Source organism: Meles meles, chromosome 19 (genome assembly GCF_922984935.1).
Source record: "Meles meles chromosome 19, mMelMel3.1 paternal haplotype, whole genome shotgun sequence".
In the NCBI taxonomy this organism is placed as follows: domain Eukaryota; kingdom Metazoa; phylum Chordata; class Mammalia; order Carnivora; family Mustelidae; genus Meles; species Meles meles.
The window spans coordinates 34,674,800-34,687,408 of NC_060084.1; the positions used below are offsets into that span (position 1 = coordinate 34,674,800).

The 12,609-nt window shown below is 44.4% G+C and overlaps 1 protein-coding gene across 3 annotated transcripts in view; it reads left to right on the plus strand.

The window, feature by feature from the left end:
* Nucleotides 1-12,187, plus strand: part of ABCC12 (ATP binding cassette subfamily C member 12) — a 65,216-nt gene extending 53,029 nt beyond the window's left edge. The window contains exons 22-29 of one of the 3 annotated variants that reach the window (XM_045988498.1): nucleotides 311-467; nucleotides 4,828-4,917; nucleotides 7,172-7,361; nucleotides 7,857-8,016; nucleotides 9,020-9,098; nucleotides 10,125-10,238; nucleotides 11,826-11,990; nucleotides 12,095-12,187. In XM_045988498.1, coding sequence (XP_045844454.1) covers nucleotides 311-467; nucleotides 4,828-4,917; nucleotides 7,172-7,361; nucleotides 7,857-8,016; nucleotides 9,020-9,098; nucleotides 10,125-10,238; nucleotides 11,826-11,990; nucleotides 12,095-12,187 — 1,048 coding nt within the window. Of the gene's footprint in view, nucleotides 1-280; nucleotides 468-4,827; nucleotides 4,918-7,171; nucleotides 7,362-7,856; nucleotides 8,017-9,019; nucleotides 9,099-10,124; nucleotides 10,239-11,825; nucleotides 11,991-12,094 lie in introns of all 3 variants that reach the window. The other 2 variants (XM_045988497.1, XM_045988499.1) reach the window with 2 other exon arrangements.
* The last annotated feature ends 422 nt before the right edge of the window (nucleotides 12,188-12,609 follow it).

Here is a 12,609-nt window from a genome sequence, read left to right on the forward strand (position 1 = left end):
AGCACCTTTTGTTCTCAACTGTGAGTTCTAGTTGCCATTTCTGGGAAAGAGAAAGAACCCACTCAGCACAGTACTGTCACTTGGGGTATTTGCAAATCAAAGAGACCTATGGCAGCAGATTTTAGAGTATGGATATTTTCCCAACATTGTAAGGGAGTCCTATGTAAAGTGCATTAGTCCTTGATTAAAAATTCCCCTTGCCTTAATTTTCCAGTAGCCCCAACCTTAAGTCTATGGAAGCACATCTGATCTCCTATTTTGTCTGATCTTTTAATTTTAGGTTTAAGATGCTAAATGATGAAAACTCCAGCCACCTCCTATACTTTAACTGTGCTCTCAGGTGGTTTGCTCTAAGAATGGACGTCCTCATGAACATTGTGACCTTCATTGTGGCCTTGTTGGTGACCCTGAGCTTCTCCTCAATTAGTGCTTCATCCAAAGGCTTGTCTTTGTCTTACATCATCCAGGTAACACCTCATGTAAGGTTAGGCTTGACCTGGAGGCCCTGGCATAGGGTATACCAAGGAGGATGGTTGTAAGAGAAGAACCAATTCGAATGGGTTCAAAGAATAAAGAACTGACTGGCTTACATCATTCAAAGGTCTGGTGGTTATGTGGGCTTCAGGAACAGTTGGATCATAGCCCTTGGCTTTGTCTTTATTCTGTGATGACTTCCTTCATGGTTGTACAGTGGTGACTGAGAGTCTGAGGACTGTAACAGGCAGGAAGGAAGAAGAAAGCTTTTCCTACACTAGCCACTGAGCAAAATCCTTGAGCTTTACTCTTACTGGATTAATTTGGGCATCCAAGAATTAATTAGTGCCTGGATAGAATTGGGATGACTGGCTTAGGCCAAAGGATGGAGTCACACCCCATCTGACCCCCAAGTCACACAGCTGCCCCACAATAGAGAGCAGGAGAAGAATGCTGGAGTGGCAGCCGTGATGTCCATGACAAATAATTCTCATTTTGGTTGTTTTGGGGTTTTTTCTTTAGAAAAATGACAGTAATAGGGAAATAATAGTAATAGAGGATAATAATAATAATAATCAGCAGGCACATGCCTTTTGGGTACTGTTGTAAATCTTGTAAATTTATTTATTTATTCCCATAACAACCTATGAGGTGGGTACTGCCATAGTCCTCATTTTATAGATGAGAAGATTGAGGCTCGGAAAGACTTCTCCAACATCACACACCTGTCATGTGTGAGAGCTAGGATTTGAACCCAGGTCATTTGGGTCTGATACTCATCTGAATGTGAATCTTGAGGGGTGTGTGTGTATGTGTGAGTATGTGTGTTTTGTCTGGGGGATAAAGTGTCCAGCTACCTCTGGTTGGGAAAATGATGAGGGGAAGGAAATAGATGGGTCTATAGACAGACTACCAATCAAATCAGCCTCTCTGTGGCTCCTTTTCACACCTGAAGCCTGTCTGAGTTCTAGATAGATAAGCTAGATAGAAGGCTCAGTAAGCCCCTGCCACACATTCTGCCTCCATTCTGTTAAAGGGCTTTTCTTCCCTTTTCCATCTTCCAGAATCTGTGACTCTTTCATTCAAAGGTATCTCTTCCCAACCCATTTGCCATTCAAGGTCTATTCCTTTTTGAAAATCTCTCTGATATCATTTTAATGGCATTTTGGAAAAGGGAAGGAATACAAATATATTCTCAGATCTTTATCTCAAGGGGGAAAAATGAATTTTTCTTGGGTAGCCAGTTTCCCTCATTGATGGATATTTTTATTTGTTGTTGCCTAGTAAAATAGAAAGCAGATGATGTTGAATAGATTCAACTTGGTCCAAGTGAAACAGCTTTCCTCAACTGAGGTTGTGCTTTTTGGGGATATCATCAGCTTTCCATGAGATTGTTTTCAATATTGCTGTAAGGCTAGAGAATTTGAACACACTGAGATCTAGGGGAACACTTCTCCAGCTGGCTTTGTGGCTTTGTTGAGCCTTAGCCCTCTTTGGAGAACACAGAATCCAAATGACAGAACTTCCCTTGAGAATAGATGAGACTCCCTAGATGTGTGAAGTCCCACAGAGCAGAAAGTGAATGCAAAGTGACATCACATAAAATCATGGAGGAGAATGAGCACTTACTGGGCTAACACTGTGCTGACAGGGGAGTTCTAAATTTATGGAAGGTTGCCCGTGGCCTTGACGGACTAATACCCTTGAATCTAACAAAACATGTATAAGCCCTTCTCAAGGGCAGGGCTCATTCATTCATTGACCAGATAGCCACTGAGCACCTGCCATGAGCCAGGAAGTCTGATAGCTGCTGTGGATTCAGCAATGAACAAGCTGGACAGGTCCCTGCCATCATGGAGCTTATATTATGGGATAAGAAGAGATATAACGTGGGATGGAATAAATAAATGCCAAATCAATGAGAAGACTTTGAAAATTGTTTTAAGTGTTAAGAAGATAATAAAGCAGGGAATATGACTGTCAGTAGGGAAGCAAAATTAGATCCTATAGTCAGAGGATACCTCTGCCAGGAGGTGACTTCCAAACTGATACATGAATGACAAAGATCCAAAGAAGATGGAAGGCAGAATGCTCCAGGCTGAGGGGGCAGGGCAAAGTTTGGGGTAGGCAGGAGCTTGGTGCATTTGAGGAACTCAGAAGTTCATGTAGTTTGAGTAGATTGATAGAAAATAAGGTCTGAGGCATTGGCAGAAATAGACTCTGTAGGGCTTTGTCACCCATGACAGGGTTTTTTTTTTTTTTATATTTTAAAAAAAGGTTCTTCACTGTGGCACTATGGGAAGTTGGTCTGGATGATCCTCTTTGTGAGAGGCTATCCTGTGTGTTGTAGGATGTTAGCCTCCTGAATCTCTAACCGGGAAATCCCAACAGGACCTCGCTCCTCCAAGGTTGTGACAACCAAAAGTATCTCTAGGTACTAAATGCCTCCTGAAGGGCAAAATCACCCAGGTCAAGAGCCACTGCTTTAAGAGAAATGGAAAGCCAGTGGCATGTGTTAATTGGGAAAGCAGCAAGGGAACCTGGAAAAGGGTTTGAACCTACACCACTCGTCCCCTCATTCACCGGCTGGGCCCACCTCCTTCTTCTTGTTAAGGCCACTTGCTGCTACTCAGAGCTACCCAAGCTCTGAGTTAATCTGGTAGACTTCTTACTGTAAATGCCTCCACTCATAGAGTTCCTTAACTTCCCTAACTGAGGTAACCCCACCCCCAAACCTGGCCACTCTTTCACGTCATCCTGTTTTATTGGCATTCTCTCCATTTCTTGAAATTACCCATGTCTTATCCTGCCAGCCTACTAGAACATAAGTCTCATGAGGGCAGGGGTTTTGTTCAACACATTTAGCCCTGGGAAACCAGCAACCCCCCTCCCCTAACAAGCAGTGCCTGGCCCACAGCCACTGCTCACCTAGAGAAGAAGACCTCGTCCTGCCTTGAGCTGACTAACCCCTTTTGCACCCGAGACAGATGCTGTTGATGCACCAACATTCCAGGGCAGGTCAGTTGGCATCCTGCTGCTACAGGAAGGTGCTCAGTCCAAGCCCAGAGCAGGTGACAGATGTGGGGAGCTCCCCCAGTTGGCAGTGGCCCAGCAATGATTGAAGGGGGTCAGTGGAGATGTAGCCCAGCTTCCTTAGGACGACTCAAGTGTGTTCCATACAGTGTCCCAGAGCTTCCAGTGGGATCAAGTTTCAGTTTCAGTTACCCACAACTGAACCTCTTGTGACTTACCTTCTCTTCTGTGCCCCACTTCTCCCGGCTCCTACTGGTACTTTTGGGGTCCACCTCCTGGATTAATTTCCTAGGGCTGCTGTAACCATTTACCATAAGCTAGTGGCTTAAAACCAGATAAATTTATTCTCTCACAGTTTTAAAGGTCAGAAGTCCCAAAGGTGTAGATAGGACCTTGTTCCCTGTGAATGGTCTAGAGGACCATCCATTCCTTGTCCCTCCCAGCTTCTGGTGGCTCTTGGCATTCCTTGGCTTGTATGTAGTTGCATCATTTCAATCTTTCCCTCTGCCTTCACATCTTCCTCTCTTTTGTCTCTTCTCCTCTGTCTCTTGGAAGGACAATTGTCATTAGATTTAGGGTCCATGCAGGTAATCCAGGATGATCTCAAGATCCTTAATTCCACTTGCAAAGATCCTTTTTTTCAAATGAGGTAACATTCACGGACTCAGGGATTTGGATGTAAGCATACCTTTTAGGGGGATCACCATTCAATCTCCCTAATACACTGCTTACACTCACATTTCAGGGTTGGCTTCTGAGGGATCTTGGCTTGAGGTGAATGACCTTAGCAAGCTGCATTCCCCACTCTGAGCCTAGATTTTCTCACGTTTGAAGCAAACAGATGAGCTTAATGGTTTTTTTCTACCTCTGATGATCTGTGGTGATTGGAGTTCAGTTGCTGCTTGGCTGTGGGTAGGGTAAAGCAGGGAGGGCACAGAGGTGCAGGACTCCACCAGATGGCAGCAAGGTGGAGGGGGGTACCTAGCAGTTTTGTAGCATTGGGAAATTCCAGCTCAATAGCATCTCCCTGTCGCTCAGACTGAGTGATAAAATGATACTGTGGTGGGATGGTACTTGCCACCTGGATTGCCAGGGAAAACGCCATTACCCATTTGTTTCTGAATGCAGAGGAAATGTTTAAAGGCAAAATACCCCAGTATCTTCACTTCTAGGCACTTGGATGGGAATACAGGCCTACTTTCTGTGTGGCCCTGAGTGAGACTGGGGAGGGGTACTTCACAAGGGCTGCCCCTGAAGGTGGAACGGTGGAACCCAAGGGAGGAAAGTGCTCTAACCCAGCTGCTTGCTTCTCTACAATAGCTAAGCGGACTGCTCCAAGTGTGCGTGCGCACAGGGACAGAGACCCAGGCCAAATTCACCTCTGTGGAGTTGCTCAGAGAGTATATTTTGGTAAGAAATTAGTGTATGCCAGAGGAGGGGCTAGTTAACTCTGGCAGAATTTATGTAGGCGTTTAATTTATTGACATGTGAAAGGGATCTTTTTTAAAACTGAAGTGGGACCAAACCTTCTTCTTAAAACCCATATTTACTCTAAAGTTCTTGAGGTTGAGGAAGAGATACTTTTAAAAACATTTTTTTTTCCTCAAGGGCAGTCTGCACACAAAAAGAGGAATCAGTTCTAAAAACTAATATTTGATTGACTGAAATTATAAATTGCAAAAAAACAATAGTTGAATTCTCTAAAAGCGTTTAAAAAAGATTTATTTATTTATTTGAAAGAGAGAGAGAGCATGGATGTGGGGCAGTAGAGGAAGAGGGAGAAAGAGAATCTCAGAATCTCAAGCAGACTCCTTGCTGAGCAAGGAGCCTTATGTGCGGCTTGATCTCATGACCTTGAGACCATGACCCTGAGATCATGACTTTAGCTGAAACCAAGAGTTGGACACTCAACCAACTCTACCACCCAGCCATCCCCTCTCTAAAAGCTTTTATGTTCAACTTACAAATCCTGCAATTCTTTGAGAAGAAGTCTAGATAAGTCAAGCAATCACTTTTAAGGGTTTCTGAATAGCATTTGGCCCCATTTACAAACTTAAACAGTTTAAAACATTTTAAACTCTATTTTAAAATTTAGCACATTCCATTCCCTTCTTAAGTATCTTGATTATCTGATTTCACAAACAAACCTTCCAGAGGTTATATAAATCTAATAAATTACACATATAAATACAGTAAGCTTTAAATTTGCATCCCAATTCTGTAGATGAACAGTAAGCTTTTAACTTAAAATCATGTATAAATAAATTATTCAATTATCCATTTTAAATTAGAATCACAGGCCCTTATGTTAGTAATATTAGTATACTTAAAACACCAAATATGCAGAGTCCTTAAACTGATAATACTACCGTTATAATTTTGCTTCTCTCAAATATATGTATATTTAAAAAATTTATTTATTTATATACTTATTTATGTATATATTATATTTATTTACTTATTTAAAATATACATATACTTTCTAATTGGGCATGGAGCCCAAGTTGAGGCTTGAAATCACAAGCTGAGCTGAAATCAAGAGTCAGATGCTTAAGAGACTGAGCCACACAGGTGCCTCAATCTTCTCTTAAATATTTTTTCTTATGAATGCTAGGTCACCTGGGATTAAAAGTATTCACTGTCTAGAATACAGTTATTTTCTCAGCTAATTGTGGTTGCTTATCACAGATTTGGGCTGGTCAGCCACACTACAGGGCACATGAGGGTCTTCTTATTTCTAACAGAGACTCATCACTTCAGAGGAGGCATTGGTCTTACAACACAGTCAAGTCTCTCTACTCCTTACTTAGACTTTGCCTTTCTTGGATTCTTGGGAAACTGAAATGTCTTTTCCATGTCACTTTAAAGACCTCTGAATCTGATATTCTGCATTCTTGTCATCTTCCTACTTCGAACACCATGATGACTCCTGCGGATATTGAAATCATATCTGATTGAATTCTGCAAATCTCAAGACTTGGTCTGGATTTGTCACATAGCTTCAAGGTCAAACTGCTGACACTTGCCCAGGCCCACAAGGCCCAGTAGGAGCTGTCTCTTGTAGGGACAATAGTCCTATCTCTCTATTCACTAAGCATCAGCCACATGACTTTTCTTTCTATTCCTCAAAGTGACCAAGCTTGCCCTGGCTTCAGGGCCTTTGAACTAGCTGTCCACTCTGCCTGGAAGGCTCTGGACTCAAATCTTCTTATAGCAGCCATCTTTTTCGCATTCCAGGTCTCAGCTTGTATGCCACATCCTCTGATAACCTTCTTTGACCCTTAAGTTATTTTCACTCCACCTACCTATTTCTACCACACACATTCTGTATTCTCTTTTACAGTATTGCATTTTATAGAATACAATAGAATATTGTATTGTTGATACACATATTGTATCTATAATATATATAGATAAACATATTGTAGAATAGTATTCTGCAATACTTTGTTTTATTGTCTTCATTTCTGATTTCATTTCTTGTTTATCATCTGAGTTCCCCACTGGAATGTAAGTTCTTGACTAAATTTATTGGTCTAGCTCACAACCATGAACACCAGTACCTAGGATGGTGGGAATGAATGAATGAATGAATGAATGAATGAATGAAATGAATGGAAAAGCAAATGGTTATGAATCTGTCATTGGTCATTCTGCTTTTCAGACCTGTGTTCCTGAATGCACTCACCCCCTCAAAGTGGAGACTTGTCCTCATGACTGGCCCAGCCGTGGGGAGATAACATTCAGAGACTATCAGATGAGATACAGAGACAATACTCCCCTGGTTCTTGACGGGCTGAACTTGGTCATTCCAAGTGGGCAGACGGTTGGGATCGTCGGAAGAACAGGTTCTGGTGAGGATCAGCTCTGACTGCTTTTTGCAAGTTGTTTTCTTTGCATTTCTACTGCGTGTGCTGGTTAAGCCACACCAGAGGGTGGGGTGTGTGTGTGTGTCCAAACACGTGCGTTCGCAACCGTATGTGTGCGTGTGATGGATTGGCTGGTTTATTTCCTCCCCCTCAAATCTCTTTACTGTAAATTAGGATTTCAGGTTGAATGGGTGTGTGGAGTTGGAAACAAACACATCGGTTTTTGAAGTAATTAAATGAGAATCATTCTGCTGAAACAAGGCCCAGAGGATGAGTCCTGTGTTAAGAGCCCCTGTAGGGATGAGAAGGTTAACTGCGTCAGGGCAGTGGATTGCTCCCACAGAGTGAGGCCTTTCTGTCTGCGTGGTCATCTGCATGGAGCCATTTTACTGCATTACAAATTCCCTTGATGAGATTCTTGGATATGATGGAAGTGCAAACTGATGTTTGATTTGCTCTTATCGCTTTTATCATTCCCAGGAAAGTCATCATTGGGAATGGCCCTGTTTCGTCTGGTGGAGCCAGCCGGCGGTACGATCTTCATTGATGGGGTGGATATCTGCACGATTGGTTTGGAAGACCTCAGAACCAAGCTGACCGTGATCCCCCAGGATCCTGTCCTGTTTGTAGGTACAGTAAGGTAGCTGTTTTTGATCGTCATGCATTCCTATTTTTTGGAGAGTAAAGGCAGACCAGCCAGGAATTTGTGAAGTGCCCACAGTGGGGATGAGGGAACCAGCATCATGAGGCACTGATCGTACCTGCTCCTCAGTGAAGCTTTGGGAGGAGCCAAGGACATGAACTTTACCTGTATCTTATGAGCTACACCACCAATAAGCAAGCAGCTTACATGTAGGGTGAGCAGATATCCCAGTTGGCCCTGGAGAGCCCCGGTTTATGCTTGTGTCTCAGCATCCTATCACGTTTAGCAATGGCCACTCTCAAAAGAACCCAGTTTTGAAATAAAGTAAGTGGTCACTCTATGCATGTAACCATCCATAGGGAAGTGCATCAGTTTATTCCCACAGAGAAGTGAACAGGAGTTGTTTAAGTATAAGAACAGTAGGTTGCAAATTCTGCAGGACTCAAGATCCGGTATCAAGGGACAAGGAGAAAACCAGTTTCTCATTCAGTCTAGTGCAAGGGCTGCCCCTCTGATGTGAGGGATGTCTGTCCCATTGAGCACCCAATCAAGTAGTATACTAGACTCACACCCAGCCAGTGGGATAGCCACCTTGTGCAAGTGGCTGGGAGCTGCAGCTGTACGTCTTCTGAAGGTGGCGTGAATGCAATGCCAGAGTGAATCCCCACCCCTCCACCTCCACCAAGAGTTTGCAGAGCGCCAAATGCATTCTGCCACACATGGCCGTTGTGAGGACCAAGTCAATGTGTCTTCCTGAGTACTTACTCAGTACTATCTCACCTGCCTTGGTGGTCTCTGTTCCATCACTGAGCTGAGGGTTCTTGCTCTCTTGGCCTGAGATTGGTCATTTTATGGACCACTGTCCTGGCTAAGCACCGCTTTTGGAGGCATGGGGGTCATCACACACCACCTCTCACTCTCTCCCATATGCTGCAGGAAACATGCTCCCCCCTCCTGTCTTCCTCAGAAATCCAGCTCCCTGCTCTTTCCTTTATTTCAGGTACAACTTGGATCCCTTTGAGAGCCACTCGGATGAGACGCTCTGGCAGGTTCTGGAGAGGACATTCATGAGAGACACAGTAGGTCTCTGGGGCTCTCCAGGATGAACCTGTTTCCCAGCACTAGGGCCCCAGATACCTGGCCCAGGTTTGAACTGGACAAGCACTGGGCCAGCATTTGGCCAAGCTTATTTGTTGGCATCATACATGTCAGTAGAACGTGATCCTGATTTACTCTGTTGTTAAAAGCAACAATAGATAACATGTATTAGGCCTCTGCAGTGGTCCAGTCAAGAGCTCTGCATGTCTTATCTCATTTTGTCCTGTCTTGACTACAGTCCTCTGAGGTTGGGACTCCTATCCCGGTTTTTAGAGGCACAGACATGAAGACTCAGGGAAGAAACATGTGTAAGCTAGTAAGTGGCAGAATGGAGACTTGAACCCAAGTGGAGATGACTCTAGAGCAGATGGGGCATCCTGCTGCTCTGCCAATAGTGGCATTTGCTCCTGGGAACAGAGATGCCACAGGAAGGCGAGGGGGCACGGCATGCTCCAGGAATGGCAAATACGGCCATTTCCTGTGAGATGGGGTCCTATCCTATAAGAGCTACAGCGGGAGTCAGCAGGTGAGCGTGGCCACCTCTGCAGCACGGAGGGGATTGTTTCCACCAAGACTCGGTACCAAGGTGAGCCTGCCCCGGCGCCACTATGACTGCATAAATCAGACAATGTCTTACCTTTCTTTGATGACTAGAAAACTCTCCTATCCAATGTCTATTCTCTCCGTGGAAATGGGGACCCTGGAAGCCATTTACACTTCGTTTGTGTTTCTCTGGAGCCATATGTGCACCATTTGTCCTCTTTTGGCAAGGTGTCTACGGGGCTCTATGAATCATACCGTGATTTTAAATTATTAATGTCCGCCTACTCCCTGGTCTTTCCCTGGTGCCTGTTTGCAGTGTTGAAATGATTGTTGTTTTGTACTTTTTTTTCCTCGGTAAAATAAAGCCAGCTGATGAATGCATGAGCAGGGGGCAATCAATACAGACGATGCTGGACAATTTTATAGATCATCAGCATAAATGTGGCATTTTCTGTATTTTATAGATAATGAAACTCCCGGAAAAATTACAGGCAGAAGTCACAGAAAATGGAGAAAACTTCTCAGTGGGGGAACGTCAGCTGCTTTGTATGGCCCGTGCACTTCTCCGTAATTCAAAAGTAAGGAAACAGCACGGAAAATGGATTGGTCAAATTTTGGATATTTCCCGCAGCGCCAGTCAGTCCAGGAGGTAGAGCCCCGCGTTTGTCTTTCAGCAAAGAGAGAACAATTGAGCCATTTAAAAACCGATCACTTTCTTTTAAGACAGAGTTGTAAGGGGTAAAAATTGAAAAATAACAGCCATTTACAGCAATAGCACTTGCCTCCCTTGGGCATCCCCCTGGGAAGCCTTGCTTAGGTATTCTCTCTGTCTTCCTAAGCGGTTTGAGTGTAAGAAATCTGCCTCTCGACTCTTTTTTGCCTTGTCCCTGAACAATCCCGAGGCCTGATAAACAATACCCAGCGTGCTAAAGAACACCTTCAGAATGCTAAGAAATGAGAACCGTAGAATTTGTATTCATTTTTCTTAGGGACGTAGTCATCCTTGGTTACCGATTTCAAGGAACGGGTTGCCTTTGCTTTAGAAATCCCATTCCCTCCACCCCGATCAAAGTGTAACTCAGCATGTGTGTTGTGTAGAGGTCCTATTGTCGGGAGAGGCAGCCAGCTCTAGCACGTGCTCTGTGCTGACTGAGGCACCTTGAACTGCGAAGCGGTTTGTGTGTTGTGTCGTCTTTGCGTTTCATGCTCAGAAGAAGGTATAACCCCCTTTTACAGATGAGGATATGGAGTCTTGGGGCAAGTTTACAGATGAGGATATGGAGTCTTGGGGCTAGTTAAGTAATTTAACCAAGGTCAAGCAGAGTTAGAGCTGAGCTCAGGCCCTCTGACTTGCAAACCTGCATTGCAGTTGGCAGAACAGTGCCCTCCTCCTCCAAAGATGTCCACGTCCAGATAACCAGAACCTGTGAATGTACCACCTTACCTGAGAGAAAGGGGGTTTGCAAGTGTAATTAAGTCCACGATTTTGAGGTGGGGAGATCTTCCTGGAGGACTTGGGTGGGCCTAGTATAATCGTGCAGCTCTGAGTAAGAGGGAGGCTGAAGGGTCAGAAAGAGAAGAAGAGATGTGACCAATGGAAGTAGCCATTAGAGCAATGCCAGGAAGGTAGCACGAGCCAAGGAACACAAGCGGCCCAGAGCAGCTGGCACAGGCAAGGGAACAGTCTGTCCCTAGAGCCTACAAAAGGAATGCAGCCCTGGCAATACCTTCACTTTAGGATCTCTGACTTCCAGCTCAGCAAGACACTAAATTTGTGTTGTTTTTAAGTTTGTGCTGATTTGTTATAGTTGTGATGGGACACAAATACAAATTATTATAGCTCATGCTGATTCATGTTAGCACAGTAGATAAAGCCTCCGACCAGTCTGTAAGATTACAATAAACCATTTACGAAGAGAAGTAAATCATATACCACCTTATTCTTTTAGTCAGTCCCTCTGAAGGAGACGGAGGTGGTGTGAACTGACTTTTATTTTACTGTTATTTTTTTTTTAATGTTTGAGAGGACACACAATTCCTGATTTTTCACCCCTTCTCCTCCTCCTCCTCCTCCTCCTTTTTAAATAAGTAGAGCTAAGACCGTGCGTTTCCCTCTGACGCACTTTTGGCTTAATGTGACTTATGCAGTGTGCCTTCCACAACAGATCATTCTCCTTGATGAAGCCACTGCCTCCATGGACTCCAAGACTGACACCCTCGTTCAGAGCACCATCAAAGATGCCTTCAAAGGCTGCACAGTACTGACCATAGCCCACCGCCTCAACACAGTTCTCAACTGTGACCTTGTCCTGGTCATGGAAAATGGGAAGGTACAGGAAGTTGTTGGCGTAACCTCCCCAGAGGTTTCAGTGGTTTGGACTCTAGGTGAGTGTATATTTTCTGCCCATTTCAGATCTTCTTCTCTGACTTTCAGGTGGTCGAATTTGACAAGCCTGAAGTCCTGGCAGAGAAGCCAGATTCTGCATTTGCGATGTTACTAGCCGCAGAAAACAAAGTTCGACTGTAGAAATCCCCGAGGGGGCCACATCCCCTGACTTTAGAGGATGCTTCAGTTGAGTTGGAAGGGCCTTCAGGAGAAGGGCCTGCCATTTCCACAGGCAAACCTGGCCCTCTGTCCTTTCCACCCCTGACATACAGGCTGAGCTGAGGGAGAGGTCGCTGTCCTGCCTTAGCCAGCCCATGCCTCCCGACCTCATCTGGTGGGCTTGGGGTTAGTTCTGGGTGGTGAACTGAGGCAGAAGCAGCTAATGGATTAAAAAACTGCCCCCACCTCCTAAAACCCCAAAGCCCCCATCAGTGTATCCCCATCAATACCACCTCAGTGCCTGAAAATGGAAACGCTAACTTCCAGTTAAATCTGACCAAACAGAATAGGAAAATGCTTAAGGATGGAATTTGTAAAAGAGCAGAGTTTCCTTTCTGTTGAAG